Source organism: Stigmatopora nigra, chromosome 9 (assembly GCF_051989575.1).
Source record: "Stigmatopora nigra isolate UIUO_SnigA chromosome 9, RoL_Snig_1.1, whole genome shotgun sequence".
NCBI lineage: Eukaryota > Metazoa > Chordata > Actinopteri > Syngnathiformes > Syngnathidae > Stigmatopora > Stigmatopora nigra.
In genome coordinates, this window is record NC_135516.1 from 13637228 (window position 1) to 13654658 (window position 17431).

Genomic DNA, 17431 nt, shown 5'->3' on the forward strand with positions numbered 1-17431 from the left:
AACTATGAAAAAAAAACAAAACTATATCTTGCCTGTCAGTTAATGGCGTGATGACCAAACGGTCAGTACAACCGAGATACTCGTTCTGATAAATAAAGTCGACATTGGTGATGGACACGATGACTTGATCTTTGTCGGCATTGTAGTAAAACCTGCTTTGTTTTAACCACTCAAAGTCATTGGTAGATTTGACTGATTTTGCCACCTGAGGATTCAAAAAAATGGATAATCATGCATTGTAGGAAGGAAGTCAATTGAAAACTAAACAGCCAATTAGGAGTAAGCTCACCAATTCTTCAAAAATATCACTCTGGTGTACGTGGATGGTGACCAGGGTTTCGTACTTGACCCTGTCAAACTTGGTCAAGTCGTAGGTGGTCTGCTTGATCAGCATTCGTAAAAGGTTCAGGAATTTGTTTTTGGTATAAATCATGGCTTCCTTGCTGTATTCGGCACCTTCCAGGGCCTCCTCCGAGTCTCTTGTCCAAAGCATTTGGATTCCCAGAAGGCCCACCTAAGACCCCAAATACAACATTGGTCAACCATTCATTCGCCAGCAAAACAATGATGATTTTCTCATAGAAAAAACCCAAAAACCAAAAATGATTGGCCAAACCTGTGCTTGGTACTTGTCAAGAAAAGGAATAAGCTCAAAGTCTTCATCGTTGATGACATCATCTGCTGATTTGATGACCGTGTGTAGTGACGTCTGCTGTTCTAATAGTAGCTTCCCCAGCCAGATCTCCACTGCACCCTGAGCCAAAACTGGTTTGTCCAGCTGAAAGAATAAGACATACCGTTATTTACTCGCATATAAGCCGCCCGGGGGTATTAGCTGCACCCTCAAAACGGCCTTAAAACGGTCAAATTTTACAATTTCTCGCATATAGGTCGCATCCGTGTATAAGACGCACTCTTAAAATGGCCTTAAAACTGTCAAATTTTACAATTTCTCCCATATAAGCCGCCCGAGGGGATTAGCCACACCCTCAAACGGCCTTAAAATTGTCAAATTTTACAATTTCTCGCATATAAGCCGCGTCCGCATATAAGACACTCTTAAAATGGCATTAAAATTGTCAAATTTTACAATTTCTCGCATATAAGCTGCCTAGGGTATTAGCCACACTTTTAAAATGGCTTTAAAATTGTCAAATTTTACAATTTCTCGCATATAAGCCGCCCCCCGATTCACAATTTTCACCTCTATTTTCATGGTGTTAATAAGGAGTACAAATGTGTTATTTAGAAGGGAAAATCTTAAGAAAAATCATCACTAGTGGTGTTTCTGAGGTACTTCATGAATCAAAAGTAAACTATTAAGGTCAATATCATAAGGAAGTTAATATATATATCTTTGTAAATGCAAAATATCAAGTTATTCAATTTAAAAAGTCTATCTTGATGAGAACCTGATACTTTTTAATTGACCAAAATTACAATTTTCTTCAGTCATCATTTTTTTGTCCGACAAATACGGCTTATATACGAGTAAATACGATAAATCTATTTAATTCGTCACAACTGAGATGAATTGAAACATTTGTAAATCCAGAACTTCATGTCAAATTCAACAAATAGCATACTTACCGCTAGTTTCTCCGATTCTTGGGATAGAACGGCTAAAATGCTGTCGTACTCATTGCCGTCAAACTCCACTTCATTTACATTGTCAAACACTCCAAGAAGATGCGACTGAAGTGATTCAAAAGAAAATGTTATTGTTATTTTCATACATTCAGGTTCATTCATTCCTAATATATTTGGTCCCAATTTTTTTAGTCTCACAATGAGTAAAAAATCCACTTACTTGAATTGTGTGTGAATCGCTAGCTTGTCCGAGAATTTCCAGGAGAGCCGGATCAGACACGAAGAAGAATCTTGGGAACAGGAGCCGCTTTTTCTCTAGGTAGCTGTGTGGTGTTAACATTTCTTTAGAATCGTCCAAAAATGTATCGGCTTAATCATTCAAAACCATTAGATAACAACACTAATTAAAAAAAAATAGGAAATTAAATTAAAAACATCGGGAAAAACTCCCAAAAACAGTTCTTTTTAAAAAACAATTTACTATTATTTTTTTTTACCCTGTCAGGGATTTCTGACAAAAGTCTAGCTGTTTCTGAAGATCCGGTAGGACCTCCCCCAACATTGGATCTCCGGCACAGCACTCCACCACATTTGGGACGTCTTTGGCCCGCTGCATGACGTTAATCCACGTGGAGTCAATTTGCTGAAAGCGCTCCGCTTCCTTGACAGATGGAAACATGCGTTTTATTGCAAAATACATACGAGTAGTACCCGCAAGCGAGGGGAGAACGCGCCAATCCAAGATTCAATCAAAACCAATGACAGCAGGGCAGACAAATACACCATGTGAATCCACTACTTAAATGATGCATTGTCAGCTTCTTAGAAAGAAGGGCACTTTACCTGAGGCAAATCTTTGGCGATGTCACCTCCGACGAACACGGCCTCCAAGTAAATCCACAGATTTTGCACGATTACCCACTGCTCAATCACGTCGGTTGAGATGGACAGTTTTGAGACCCAGTCCTGGATTTCAGCTTTGTAGAATGTGCAGTAGCTGCAAAATGACAGACAACGGTTTAGTTAAAATTCTGGATTATGACAAGTCATTATCATTGAATTCCTTGGTACCCGGACGTTTGGTCGAACAGACATTTGGGTCGACAGACAGTTCTCTTTCTCTCATGGTTATAATTTTGAGAGCGAGCGAATCCGGCGACCAAATGTCCTTTTGACGAAACGTCCGAGGACCAAACGTCCTTTCCACGAAACATCCTGGGACCAAACGTCCTAGGATCAAACATCCTTTCGACCAGACATCCTTTCGACCAGACATCCCTTCACCAGACATCCCTTCGACCAAACATCCCTTCGACCAAACATCCTTTCGACCAAACATCCCTTCAACCAAACATCCTTTCGACCAAACATCCCTTCGACCAAACATCCTTTCGACCAAACATCCTTTCAACCAAACGTGCGGGGACCAAACGCCCGGGGACCAAACACCCTTTCGAACAAACGTCCGGGGATCAAACGTCCGTCACCAAACAAATTCCTTCTGTATCTTAACCTATAAATCAGTTGTATAATGTATATAAATCTATATATATCTATATATATATATATATATTTCTCCCTTTCTTACCGGTTGCTAAGCAGCGATCCCAGGACCATCAGACTGTCCTCCAAAGTAGTGAGGATCTCCGTGGTGTCCCCACCTCGCAACATGAGCTCCCCCCTGTCCTTGAAGTCCGCCCTCGTCAGGTTCATGTCGTGCCACACTGTTTTCACGCCTGTCAATTTGGCTTCGATGTCTCTCTCTTTTACGGCAGATATGCAAATGTCCTATTAAAAAAAAACCGAGAAGGAGAGTGAGGTGGCGAAGGGTGACGGGAGAAGACGCCGACTGACCTCGATGTCGTCCTTAAACTTCAACAACGGGGCTTCCATGATGTTGTCCAGCGTACAGGTGGGCGACTCCACCTCAAACGTGTGTCCGGTCATGTTCGAAATTTGATCCCAGTGTCTTCGGATCATGGATTTGTTGGTCATCATCTCCAGGAGAGGACACAGTTCGCTGAAGTCGTCGATGGTCTTTTTCAAATCCATGAAAGCTTGCCACTCTTTCAAGCCCTTGGGCAAACGGCGGCACCTGAAAGTGGGAGAAACAGTTCAATTGTTGGCTGACAGACAAACGAGATGTAAAGTTTCCCTAAAGCTGACCAACAATCAGAATAATACAGTCAGAAGATTAACATTTGCTCAATCAGTAAATAATCAAAGGCATTTTTCCCATTAAGAACACAGGAACAAAACACATAAGTTGTTGTTTTTTTAAAGTGTAAGAAAAATAGTATTTCTGATACTGTATAAATTGATTGCAGGATTTTCTGTTTTTTTTTCACGTTTTATGCAAAACACGGTTGTTGTTTTTTCTTAAATTCCTTTCATAAACGTCCAAATAAATGTTGTTAAGCCTTTTATCTGTTATCTTTTATTTTTTCTGTATTTTGAAATAAATGACTATATAACTGCATTATCTTGCATTATGGCATTTTATCTTTTTGTCCACTGGCAGTTTCGTGCATGTCATATCTAATTTATGCGCATATAGCCGTACACTCAATTCAATCATCACTTTATGCGACAATTCAATATATTTCTTTGTTTTCCCAGATAAAAACGGCTGTATTATATAAATACAATAGAAATGTATGACAAATCACATAAAAAAATGCTAGTATTACTTCTAAAGGGACCCTTAGAAGCTCAGAATTGAAATAAATATTTAGAAGTTGGGTCTTAAAGGGAAAAAAATTAATATAAAGAAGACAAAACCTGTTCTGAAAGTCCATGAGCTCATTATTGATCTTCTCAATATCCACTTGCGTCCATAAAAGCTTGTTGTGACCAGTGATGGTCTTCATTACAGTATCGTACAAGCCGTAGAGCTTTTGGAGCAAATCCAGTTCTTTCCTAGAAGGAGAAAAAATAATGTTTTTGAGAGATAGATATCTTATTTTCATTCCATGAGTATGGATCTTTACTTACTTTTTATTTTGAAGGCACTCGTAATCAGAGACAGGCAGCCCCAGAAGTTGTTCACCAGAGTTGTATGTGGTAAAGTTCCGCCATAGTTCAGAGAATCTAGCCTAGGGTAGGAATAAATGTGAGAAAATAAATTAAAAAGAAAAAAACTTATATATGTATTAGTCCCAGTGGGTATGTTGACTTGATAGGCGAGATGAATGTAGTAATTGAGTGGATACGGGTGGGTATGTAGACTTGATAGGCAAGATGAATGTAGTAGTAATTGATTGGAAACAAAAGGTAAACATTTACAAGACCCAAGTCATTTTTTTCAGGGAAAAGAAAAGTACCTGAAAGACTTGAAGCCTCCGGCTGGCTTCTTTTGGTTCTATTCCTTCAGCCATTGGGCCTTCCTGTAGTGTGACAATAGAGAGGAGTTTTAATATACAAATAATTGCATTATGGACTCACAGAGGCTTTATTTTCTGCTTACAATGTCGTATTCATCCATATAAGTGTTGACATCTTGTTCGAAAACGCCGACATGTTCGAGTAGGTCTTGCTTGAGGGCGGGCTGCATGCAGAAAAGCTGATCCTGAACGGACATCTTGGAAGTAATAACAAAGAAGAACGTTGAGTTTGAATAACTGACCTGCTTACATTTGAGGAAACAACCCTTTTCCCTCTCTATCTTGATTGCATAAATGAGATTGGTGCAAGTTCCTTGGTAATACAGTAATCCCCCGAATACCGCGGATTCAAGCATCGCAGTATCACAACATTGCGTTATTTTTTTTAAGGGGGAAATTGTTTTTGTTAATTTCATTTTTTGTAAGCTATAATTTGTAAGCAGAAGACATGAGAGTGGCGTGTAGTTTGCCACTAGGAGTCAGCACTAAAAAAAAAAAAAAATTATATAGGGGTGACCCTAGGTTTTTCGTTTGTCACGGAAATGTCAAGTCTACATTAACCGCAAAAATTAGATTAGATAACTTTATTCATCGTGGATTTGGGTAATTTCATTGTCACAGTAGCAAGAGGGTGAGAATACAGACATTTTAGACATAAATAAATAGGTAGTAAATAAGTTGATGAATAAATAAATAAGCATGTTGCTGCAATTTATATATACATATATATACATATACATACATATATTTACATATACATACATATATTTACATATACATACATATATTTACATATACATACATATATATACATATATATATATACATATACATACACATATATACATATATATACATATACATACATATGAATATACATATACATACATATACATACACATTAATATACATATATATACATACACATGAATATACATATATATATATATATACACATATACATACACATGTATATACATATACATACATGTATATACATACATATATTTACATATACATACACATATATACATATATATTATAGTGAAAATGGTGCTGAGATTTCAGTTTTTTTTGTATTACTATGGAGTAAATTATGGAATGGACACTATTGAGTTAATAATGGAAAGTTGTGCAGATTGAAGCATTATTATCAAGTAACATCTTACAGCCTTGGATAGCAGCCTGGTGAAGAAACGACTCAGTCCGTACACCTCGGTTGGTTCCTTTTCCGTCATTTCAGCTTCGTAGAGGATCAGCACATCATAAGCGTCCTAGAAATCCAGAAAAGGGTATTTTTGCAAGGTACTCAAAAAGCAAGAGAGTACTTCGTACTTGTGTGGAAATCAGCGTCAGGTCCGTGTTGATTTCGGCATCCCGCAAGTTGGCCAACGTCTTCATGGAGCAGCGGACGTCGTCCAGGTTGGTGATGGGATGCGACAGCTGCGTGAAACTTCGATGCGTATGTAGGCTGATATTAATAATATTCTTCCGGCACTCGATGCGCAGGTATTTGCACAAAAACTTCTTCCAGGACTTGGCCTCGATCATGAGAGCTTCTTTTAATTGTCCTAATGAAAAATAAAGACACGATGAGTATCGAAGAACAACATTAAAAAACCATTGAAGTTGTGATGTGTATTTTGTACCTGTTGACAATTGAATCATGCCAACAACGATGGTATGCTGGATCTCCTCAATTTGGCTTTCAAAAACGTCATAGTGGTGCAATTTGCTTTTGATCTCCATCAAGGTGGGCTTGCTGTCAATGAAGGCCTATTAAACCAATGGACAAGCGTCACTGGACTCAGCCACGAGAAGACGCTGATGTGAATTCCTGGTACTCGGATGTTTGGTCTCCGGGCGTTTGACAACATGACAGAGTTTATTGTTGAAACCAGCTCTCAAAATTATATTCATCTGACAGAGTTTAATATCTAAGTACTGTTTAATATCAAAGTAGTGTTTAATATCTAAGTACTGTTTAATATCTAAGTACTGTTTAATATCTAAGTACTGTTTAATATCTAAGTACTGTTTAATATCCAAGTACTGTTGAAAACAGTAGATATTTAGATATTTAACTCTCTCATTAATATAATTTTGAGAGCTGGTTTCAACAGTACTTAGATATTTGAAAAGTACTTAGATAATTTAAAATTGCTTAGATATTTTAAAAGTACTTAGATAATTTAAAAGTACTTAGATAATTTAAAAGTACTTAGATAATTTAAAAGTACTTAGATAATTTAAAAGTACTTCGATAATTTAAAAGTACTTATATAATTTAAAATTACTTAGATATTCTAAAAGTACTTAGATATTAAACAGTACTTAGATATTAAACAGTACTCAGATATTAAACAGTACTCAGATATTTTAAAAGTACTTAGATAATAAACAGTACTTAGATATTAAACAGTACTTAGATATTCAACAGTACTTAGATATTAAACAGTACTTAGATATTAAACAGTACTTAGATATTAAACAGTACTTAGATATTAAACAGTACTTAGATATTAAACAGTACTCAGATATTAAACAGTACTCAGATATTTTAAAAGTACTTAGATATTTTAAAAGTACTTAGATATTAAACAGTACTTAGATATTAAACAGTATTTAGATATTAAATTCTCTCTCATGAATATAATTTTGAGAGCTGGTTTCAACAGTAAACTCTCTGTCACCATTTGACTGGCGACCATTTGACCGGCGACCAAACGTCCGGTCCGGAATACCCATACCTTGATGACCCGCTCCTTGTCATCGTTCCAGAGCTCCTTGAACTTCTTGAAGCGATCCAATACAATGGCGGCATTGTCCCTCTGCAACTTCAGGGCCGATTTCAAGGCAAAAATAACTGCCTTGATATCCTCGTGTTTATTGACGCGAGTGTAGAAGTTCATCATCTCCCGACCTGCGAGAAGAGTTGTCTATAAATAATAGTCTTGTGGTTTCACTCTCGTAAATCTCACCGGTATTGGACGGGACCAGTTCATGTCTGTATTCAACCTCCCAGCATTGAATTCCCTTGTTGACATCCAAAATAAATTCCATGATCTGGTGTATGGCGTTATGTATCTCGTCGACAGTGGGGAACATCACCTGTGGAAAAGCACAGGTCAAGACATTCAATGATATTTATACCTGGGAAAGACTGCTCTCTAGTGGAATTTTAAAATAGTAAAGAATCCTCACAAAATGCCCTGGTGGTTATTATTGTCAATACATGGAATTTCTCGCAGATTAATTGCCTTTGTGTATAAACCACACCTTTAAAATGGCCTTAAAATTGTCAAATTTTACAATTTCTCGCAAATAAGCCGCCCCATATTTCACTTTTTTTTAAACTTACAATAATTACTCACCACATTTGGTTTCTCCAGCTTCACCTCCGATTTCATCATCGGAACCCAACCAGAGTCAGCTCTCTTCTGGAAAGAACTTCAAGTCCAAATATTACATTAAAGTACACATAGTGACGATTTATGTCAAGACGACAACAACGATATGGCAAGAAGACGACGACGCTTACTCAATGCCACAGATTCGCCTCTCCACGGTCTTCAAGGATAACTTTGTCGATTCCACCAATGCATCCAGAACCCTCGTGCCAAAAGAGTCGTATTGCTTTGTGAAGTCCTGAAATGTTTACAGTTTACCTTTAACTTCTTTTAATGCAATTCCAATGAAGTTGGGATATCATTTGAAACATATTCCACAAAAAAAGTACTATTTTTTGGCTTTTTTCATCCATCTGCTGCAGATTTAAATCATTTTTTTCACCAGTAGCTCACCATCAATGGCAGCCAATGAGATAGCGTCCAGTACTATGACTGGTTCCCAAGTGGCCACATACACAAACCTTTTCAAATCGTGTCGCTTTGTACTTTTCCGGGCCTTCTGACGTCACCCCTTCCGCAGGTTCCGAGGCCCTCTGGGTATCCTTCTGCGCTGTGGGGTGAAATTTAAATGTTGGCATATCTTAAAATTTTTGTTTCATATAGAAGGTACAACAGACTATAAAACACAGTAGCAGTAGTAGTTGTGGTGGCGGTGCTAGTAGTGGGATGTGTTATACATTCACGAGCTGGAGCTGTAGTAGTAGAAGTAGTAGTAGCGGTAGTAGTAGTGGTAGTGGTAGTAGTAGTAGTAGTAGTGGTGGTAGTGGTAGTAGTAGTGGTAGTAGTAGTGGTAGTAGTAGTGGTGGTAGTAGTACTGGTGGTAGTGGTGGTAGTGGTAGTAGTAGTGGTAGTAGTAGTGGTGGTAGTAGTGGTGGTAGTAGTAGTGGTGGTGGTAGTAGTAGTAGTAATTGTGGTAGTAGTAGTAGTGGTAGTAGTGGTAGTAGTAGTAGTGGTAGTAGTAGTAGTAGTAGTAGTAGTAGTAGTAGTAGTAGTAGTAGTAGTAGTAGTAGTAGTAGTAGTGGTGGTAGTGGTGGTAGTGGTAGTAGTAGTGGTAGTAGTAGTGGTGGTGGTAGTAGTAGTGGTGGTAGTAGTAGTAGTGGTAGTAGTAGTGGTAGTAGTAGTGATAGTAGTAGTAGTAGTGGTAGTAGTAGTAGTGGTGGTAGTAGTAGTAGTGGTGGTAGTAGTAGTGGTAGTAGTAGTAGTGGTAGTAGTAGTGGTAGTAGTAGTGATAGTAGTAGTAGTGGTAGTAGTGGTAGTAGTAGTAGTGGTAGTAGTAGTAGTGGTAGTAGTAGTAGTAGTAGTAGTAGTAGTAGTAGTAGTAGTAGTAGTAGTAGTAGTAGTAGTAGTAGTAGTAGTAGTAGTAGTAGTAGTAGTGGTAATAGTGGTTATGAGTTGAGATGTACATCAAGTTTATATAAATAATATATTCTTTTTTAATTTTTAATTTTATTTATTTATTAACTTATTTATCACCAATTTATTGATGTCTAAAATGTACTTTCCTCTATCTGTATTCTCACCCTCTTGTGAATAAAGTTATCCAATCCAATCTAAGGCGCACTTTTTGAGACAATCGAAGTATTATAGTGGTGCATTAAAGTGCAGAAAGTACAGTACATGTATATTTGTCAGACCTACTTGGTACATTTTAAAAGAAATTAAAAAAGGAGGAAAAAACAGACCAGCACTGATTCCACCAAGGACCTTGGTGGTTTGCTTGCACTTGTAAATGGAGTTGAAGACTCTTCCCAACTTATTCACAGCTTCTTTCACATGAGAGCATTTGAGGTTGAGTTCCCTAACCCCAATTTTACACATACTCTGCAAAAAAAAACATATACACGGGGATTTATGTTAACTCTTTCCAAAACATCGCGAATGCAGCAATACAAAAAAAAATAATAATAATGTCGGCTTTTACTTGATTGAGATCAACAAGAGGCTGAATTTCAGAGCCGCCATGTTCAGGTAGTTCAATAAGAACAGTTTCCGAGATCTCTTTAAGGTAATCATCAATATGAAACTTACAGATTTCTTTCACCTGCAAAGAGTAGAAACATTGACTTATTCACTTTAATAAAATTCAATTTGTAAATTCAATTCCGGTGACATACCTTACTCAAGATAGTTTTAAGCTCAGACAAAGCATCGTCAATATTTACAAAGTAGTTTTCCAAGAGAAGTGAGGACCATGTGACCATCACAGATCCATAACGAAGCAGAGAGTCCATCTAAGAATTAGACTCAAACGTCAATTATGGCTAAAAAGTAGAGCATTTGACCGATAAATTCCAAAAAAAGAAATTACTTCAGTGGTCTTGGATGTCAAAAGGTAAGTAAAATCCGGCGGTATACTGTCAAGTGTTTCCTTGTACTCGGTTAAAATGGTCTACATGAGGAAAAGGGTTTGCAAAATATATTAATCTTGTTTATTGTCAAATATTGAATGGTGGAAAATGGACTTACGTGCAGGCGATGATGGTAATTCTTCAATTGGTCTTGTACCTTGAGGAATTTTACGGCCTGTTTGGGAATGTCCAGACCCATTTTTACCAAACTGCTGGCTTCCTTAATGGCCTCCAGGACTTTGGGATCAAAGTTGGCCAAGTATTTTCCAGTCACAGTACAACGGATCATGACTGTTGTGTTCAAGGCTAACAAGAACCGTGAATAAAAAGCAGATATATTGTTTCGGATTGTCCTAATATCTAAGTACTGTTTAATATCTAAGTACTGTTTAATATCTAAGTACTGTATAATACCTGAGAGACTGAGTTTAATATCAAGTACTGTTTAATATCTAAGTACTGTTTAAAATCTAAGTACTGTTTAAAATCTAAGTACTGTTTAATATCTAAGTACTGTTTAATATCTAAGTACTGTATAATACCTAAGAGACTGAGTTTAATATCAAGTACTGTTTAATATCTAAGTACTGTTTGATACCTAAGAGACTGAGTTTAATATCAAGTACTGTTTAATATTGAAGTACTGGTTAATATCTAAGTACTGATTAATATCTAAGTACTGGTTAATATCTAAGTACTGGTTAATATCTGAGTACTGCTTAATATCTAAGTACTGCTTAATATCTAAGAGATTGAGTTTAATATCTAAGTACTGTTTAATATCTAAGTCCTGTCTAATATCTAAGTACTGTTTAATATCTAAGTACTGTTTAATATCTAATTACTGTTTAATATCTAAGTACTGTATAATACCTGAGAGACTGAGTTTAATATCAAGTACTGTTTAATATCAAGTACTGTTTAATATCTAAGTACTGTTTAAAATCTAAGTACTGTTTAAAATCTAAGTACTGTTTAATATCTAAGTACTGTATAATACCTAAGAGACTGAGTTTAATATCAAGTACTGTTTAATATCGAAGTACTGGTTAATATCTAAGTACTGGTTAATATCTAAGAGATTGAGTTTAATATCTAAGTACTGTTTAATATCTAAGAGACTGAGTTTAATATCTAAGTACTGTTTAATATCTAAGTACTGTTTAACATCTAAGAGACTGAGTTTAATATCGAAGTACTGTTTTTAATATCTTAGTACTGTTTAATATCTAAGTATTGTTGAAAACAGTAGATATTTCGATATTAAACTCTCTCTCAGGAATATCATTTTGTCCAAATGTCCGATCACGGCCTTCATTGGTTTTAATTGATGGCAATGGACGTTCCATCCATTTTTACTGGGACACCAATCAATGCCAGCCATTACGAGTGAAAAAAATGTACATGAGAACGAACCAAAATCCAACTTTGAAACTTCCGCCCTGCACGCCTTGTGGTGGTCCGACTCAAAGCGTTGCAATGCGGCTGTTGTCTGATTGTACAGTTTGACCACCGAGCGGCCTTCGGGGGTGGTCAGGATATCAGAATTCTCCTGTTAAAACAAAAATAAAAATAAAAAAAGATTCAAACGTATATAACAGGATCTTAAAATGGTTTTCGCGCTCATTCCGACTTACACGAATGTATGAAATAGGATCATGTATTTTCTTATAAAGATGTCGGGCCCAACGAAGCCTCCCGGCAATCGGTGGGATGTTTCGTCCCAATGGCGGGTCCTCGTTTTGCTTCTCAAAGAGCTAAAGACAAAAATTTAAGAAAATGCAGTACAGGAAACTAGTCTAAGGTTGTGTAGTCCACTAACCTTTGAAACGGCCTCTATTTCTGAGACGTAAAGCTGGAGAATGGTATTTAAAGCAATGGGCATTTCAGCCTTTAGACAAGGAATGTTTAGTTTCTGAAAACTGGAACAAGATGAGCATGTGTCAAAATGGGATCGGCTCAGAATAGTTGACAATCATCCACTTCAGACTGACCGTTGTATCACACCAAGAGCCAGCTGGGAGGAGTCAAATTTGGCAAAACTGGAGTTCATGAATCCTTTTAGCTGCTCCTATAGACAAAAGAAGGGAGGAATATTTATACACAAAATAAATAGTACCGTATTTTCATGACTATAAGGCGCACTGCATTATAAGGCACACCCTCAGTGAATGACACATTTGAATTTTTTTCCTTATACAAGGCGCACTGGATTATAAGGCGCCCTGTCTATTTTGGAGAAAATTTAGGACTTTTAAGTGCGCCTTATAGTCGTGAAAATATGGGTATTTTTATGACTATAAGGCGCACCGCATTATAAGGCGCACCCTCAATGAATGACACATTTTAATTTTTTTCCATATACAAGGCGCACTGGATTATAAGGCGCACCGTCTATTTTGGAGAAAATTTCAGACTTTTAAGTCCGCCTTATAGTCGTCAAAATACAATAATTGACTGACTTGACCATGTCTTTAACAAACACTACACTAACTGGAAACTCCGATAAACGACATACCTCCAGGGTGGTGATGTAAGTCATGAATACTTCATAGTCTGCTTCAAAGGCTACCGTTCTGGACTCAAACACCTCGGCTTGCTTGTTCTTCAGTTCAGTGGAAGCTTTGCGGAATTGTGCGGCCAGAATCTCCATGCCTTCGATATTGGATTTTGCCAAGCACTCGAATGTCCTGAACACTGTCATTATTTGTGTAATCTGCAAACAAGTAAACCTTAAAGTGTCAAAGTGGTGGCTCGGGGGCCAAATATGGCCCGCCGCATCATTTTGTGTGGCCCGGGAAAGTCAATGATGAGTGCTGACTTTCTGTTTTAGAATCAAATTCAAAAGAAGAGTATAGATGTATATTACATTTCCTGATTTTTCTCCTTTTAAATCAATAATTGTCATTTTTTAATCAATTTTTCTGTGTTTTTAGTTCAAAAATTATTTTGTAAAATCTAAAAATATATATAGAAAAAAGCTCAAATAAACATTGTTAGATAGATGTATATTTAATTTCCTGATTTTCCCCCTTTTAAATCAATAATTGTCCTTTTTCAATCCATTTTTTCTGTGTTTTTAGTTCAAAAATCATTTTGTAAAATCTAAAAATATATTAAAAAAAGCTAAAATAAACATTGTTTTAGATCTATAAAAAACTGAATATTCAGGGCTTTTAATCCAGTTATTTTAATCCATTCATTAAAAAAAAATCTAAATATTATATCTAAAATGGTCCAACCCACATGAAATCAAGTTGCCGTTAAAACAACCTGCAAACCAACCCTTGCTGACACCCTTCCCTTAAGGCTATCTTAACCAAACATTGACATGTTACCATCTTTCCCGACATGTTAAATGAATACCTACATGTTCTAGGCGCTTGCAGAAGACCTCAAACTTCCTCAAAACGTGCATTTCCGAGAACCTAAAGGGCCTCTGTCCTGGCATCTCCTTCGTTTTTTCTTGTGTTTTTGCCAAACAAGACTCATACTCCTGATATAAACCAAGGCATTCCTGCAAAAAAACATTCATTTAAAGCTACAAACACAATTACAATCCTACCAATACACTTAATTCTACCTTATTGTGACATACCTGTATTTTCATGATAACATCTTTAGCATCTTGGTCCCATATTGAAGTACCGTTATTGGAAATATAACGCCTGCAGGCTATGATCATCTGATTGGTTACCTGTTTGGATGATAGTGGATTCATCCTGAATTGCATTTAAAGTTAAATTGATACATTTTGTGTGTAAACCAATCAGATTGACGCACTTTAATGAAGAGAGACGATATCTTTTGAGTGGTATGGTAGTACCGAGACACCATGTGGATCATCTGAACTGCGTTGATAATGTTCTGGACACTTTTCACGATGTTAGCCTAGTATGACATTCAAAAATATATTAGTCAAACCTTCCTAAAAACAATGTAGCCATCATAAAATTAAAGAATAGTTCATACCGGATCGCTAGTGTAAAGAGGCTGGCAAACTTTATCCAGCATGTCTAGAAACTTGACATTGTCTTTGGCTTCATTGTAGTTGTCCGTCACCCTCGCTTCCAGCATTGGCCACGTCTGAAAAAGGCAACATAATGCAAATACCGTATTTTCACGACTATAAGGCGCACTTAAAAGTCATAAATGTTCTCCAAAATAGACAGTGCACCTTATAATCCAGTGCGCCTTATATATGGAAAAAACAGAAAACCCAAAACGAAAAACCACCACTGTCAGATATTAAAAAAACACAAACGCCTGAACTGAATACTCAATACTGTTAAATATGCAGATGCCATCTTAGTTTACAACATCTTCCATCATATAGCTCCTCCCCCACTGCAAGATTTGATACCAAAAAATCCAAAACATCAACAATGGCTGGCTCTAGAGGTGACTGTGTAGTAGTGAGTGCTTCATACCTGAAAGTCAATAGCAATTACCCTATTTTCACCACTAGAAGGCGCACTCAAAAGTCTTACATTTTCTCCAAAATAGACAGTGCGCCTTATAATACAGTGCGCCTTATAATACAGTGCGCCTTATATAAGGAAAAAATGTCATTCATTGAGGGTGCGCCTTATAATGCGGTGCGCCTTATAGTCGTGAAAATACGGTACACAGAAAAAATATATGATAATGCCATGGAGGTCAACACACCGAGTGGGAATCTTCCAAAACTATAATTTGTGGTGTTAAACATAGCAAACATTTCCTTGAAGAAGGTAAAACATCTCCGAGCATTGCTATAAAATAATAATCAAGCAAATATGCTTACCTGCAGTGCTTTGGAACGATTGAGTTTGAGCACATTTATGACTGCCTTGCACTTTGAGCCATTGATGTGAGTGAGGATAGAATTGAACCGCAGGTAAGCTTGTTTCCAATAATTCAGCTCACTGAGGGGTCCTTCTGATACGAGACCTTGTTTGAGGGCTTGAGTGTCCAATAGGACCTGCTCAAAAGAAAATGTCATACAATGATTAAGTAATATTTATAAATACAGGGTGTCTCAAAAAAATGTACTCACTTTTAGAATAAAATGTACTCACTAAAGGTTTTCTGGTAATTCTAAAAGTGAGTACATTTTTTGAGACACCCTGTATATTAGGCGTACTGCCATTTTTTTTTTTTGCGGCTTATAGTGCGGAAAATACGATCGTTTTTTTTTTTTTTGGCCTACCCGGTCAATTTGCTTGTCCCACTTGATCAAGAGATTCTCCAATTCTTTAACCTTATCAACATCGGTAGCTGCTGAAGTCATATCTTGAACGGAAACCAGTTGACTGAAGTCAATATTCTTGTCTTCTGCTAGTTTGACATTCTGATAGCTCATCTGGATCACTATAATAGAAACAAGACAGAAATTGCACCCCTCAAACCATTCCAGACGACTTCAATGATGTCGATAGCTTACCATCTAAACCGATTAAACTGTGTTTGAAAATATGATCAAAATCCGGGTTAATCTGAGGTCTCTGACTGGATTTGTCCATTTTCAGAAGAGCCTGGAAACTAGGCATCAAGTTGTTGAAGCTGGTTTTGATGGCTTTGGGAAAGCCTTCCCGGGCGTCAAACATGGTGAAAAAGGTCTCCTGGAAAGCAAAAGGAATGAGAGAGGGAGTTTAATATCTAAGAGAGAGAGTTTAATATCTAAGTACTGTTTAATATCTAAGTACTGTTGAAACCAGCTCTCAAAAATATATATTCATGAGAGAGTTTAATATCTAAATATCTACTGTTGATTCATGAGAGAGTTTAATATCTAAGTACTGCTGAAAACAGTAGATATTTAAAAATTAAACTTTCTCATGAATATAATTTTGAGAGCTGGTTTCAACGGTACTTAGATATTCAACAGTACTCAGATATTAAACAGCACTCAGATATTAAACAGTACTCAGATATTAAACAGTACTCAGATATTAAACAGTACTCAGATATTAAACAGTACTCAGATATTAAACAGTACTCAGATATTAAACAGTACTCAGATATTAAACAGTACTCAGATATTAAACAGTACTCAGATATTAAACAGTACTCAGATATTAAACAGTACTCAGATATTAAACAGTACTCAGATATTAAACAGTACTCAGATATTATACAGTACTCAGATATTATACAGTACTCAGATATTATACAGTACTCAGATATTATACAGTACTCAGATATTATACAGTACTTCTATATTATACAGTACTTCTATATTAAACGGTACTTGGATATTAAACGGTACTTGGATATTAAACGGTACTTGGATATTAAACAGTACTTGGATATTAAACAGTACTTAGATATTAAACAGTACTTAGATATTAAACAGTACTAAGATATTAAACAGTACTTAGATATTAAAAAGTCCTTATATATTTAACTCTCTCTCATGAATATAAATTTGAGAGCTGGTTACAACAGTAAACACTTTGGTGACCAAAAGACTGGTGACCAAAAGTCTGGGCGACCAAACGTCCGAGCCCCCTTTCCTTGTCATACCTTATGTATGTTGTCCGGAGTCACAGCAACATCCAAATGTATCCGCATGAAGGCACAATAAATGCCAGTGAGCCGTCTCTCCGATAAATTGGCGTGGACGAGCCGCAGTGCTTTCCGCGGCCCGGGAATTGCACGACCGCATTCTGAATGGAAATTCAAATCAATTTCAAATACATAAATGAATACAAACCAA

At 36.7% G+C, this 17431-nt stretch overlaps 1 protein-coding gene across 1 annotated transcript in view; it reads right to left on the reverse strand.

Moving 5' to 3' along the window:
* LOC144201527 (dynein axonemal heavy chain 8-like) overlaps positions 1-17431 on the reverse strand; it is a 44311-nt gene that overhangs the window by 25593 nt on the left and 1287 nt on the right. The window contains exons 4-42 of the mRNA XM_077724237.1: positions 17239-17381; positions 16157-16334; positions 15923-16083; positions 15518-15694; positions 14704-14817; positions 14515-14622; positions 14330-14428; positions 14102-14248; positions 13250-13447; positions 12726-12802; positions 12554-12653; positions 12369-12488; positions 12148-12283; positions 10850-11037; positions 10692-10772; positions 10498-10614; positions 10305-10424; positions 10066-10204; positions 8845-8933; positions 8515-8621; positions 8348-8423; positions 7955-8084; positions 7724-7896; positions 6623-6749; positions 6309-6544; positions 6143-6247; positions 5057-5170; positions 4914-4976; positions 4585-4685; positions 4372-4509; positions 3445-3685; positions 3179-3378; positions 2434-2587; positions 2088-2251; positions 1811-1913; positions 1591-1695; positions 617-778; positions 290-514; positions 33-205 (exon numbers count right to left, since the gene is read on the reverse strand). Of these exons, the coding sequence (XP_077580363.1) occupies positions 33-205; positions 290-514; positions 617-778; positions 1591-1695; positions 1811-1913; positions 2088-2251; positions 2434-2587; positions 3179-3378; positions 3445-3685; positions 4372-4509; positions 4585-4685; positions 4914-4976; positions 5057-5170; positions 6143-6247; positions 6309-6544; positions 6623-6749; positions 7724-7896; positions 7955-8084; positions 8348-8423; positions 8515-8621; positions 8845-8933; positions 10066-10204; positions 10305-10424; positions 10498-10614; positions 10692-10772; positions 10850-11037; positions 12148-12283; positions 12369-12488; positions 12554-12653; positions 12726-12802; positions 13250-13447; positions 14102-14248; positions 14330-14428; positions 14515-14622; positions 14704-14817; positions 15518-15694; positions 15923-16083; positions 16157-16334; positions 17239-17381 (5389 nt within the window). The remainder of the gene's footprint in view (positions 1-32; positions 206-289; positions 515-616; positions 779-1590; positions 1696-1810; positions 1914-2087; positions 2252-2433; positions 2588-3178; positions 3379-3444; positions 3686-4371; positions 4510-4584; positions 4686-4913; positions 4977-5056; positions 5171-6142; positions 6248-6308; positions 6545-6622; positions 6750-7723; positions 7897-7954; positions 8085-8347; positions 8424-8514; positions 8622-8844; positions 8934-10065; positions 10205-10304; positions 10425-10497; positions 10615-10691; positions 10773-10849; positions 11038-12147; positions 12284-12368; positions 12489-12553; positions 12654-12725; positions 12803-13249; positions 13448-14101; positions 14249-14329; positions 14429-14514; positions 14623-14703; positions 14818-15517; positions 15695-15922; positions 16084-16156; positions 16335-17238; positions 17382-17431) is intronic.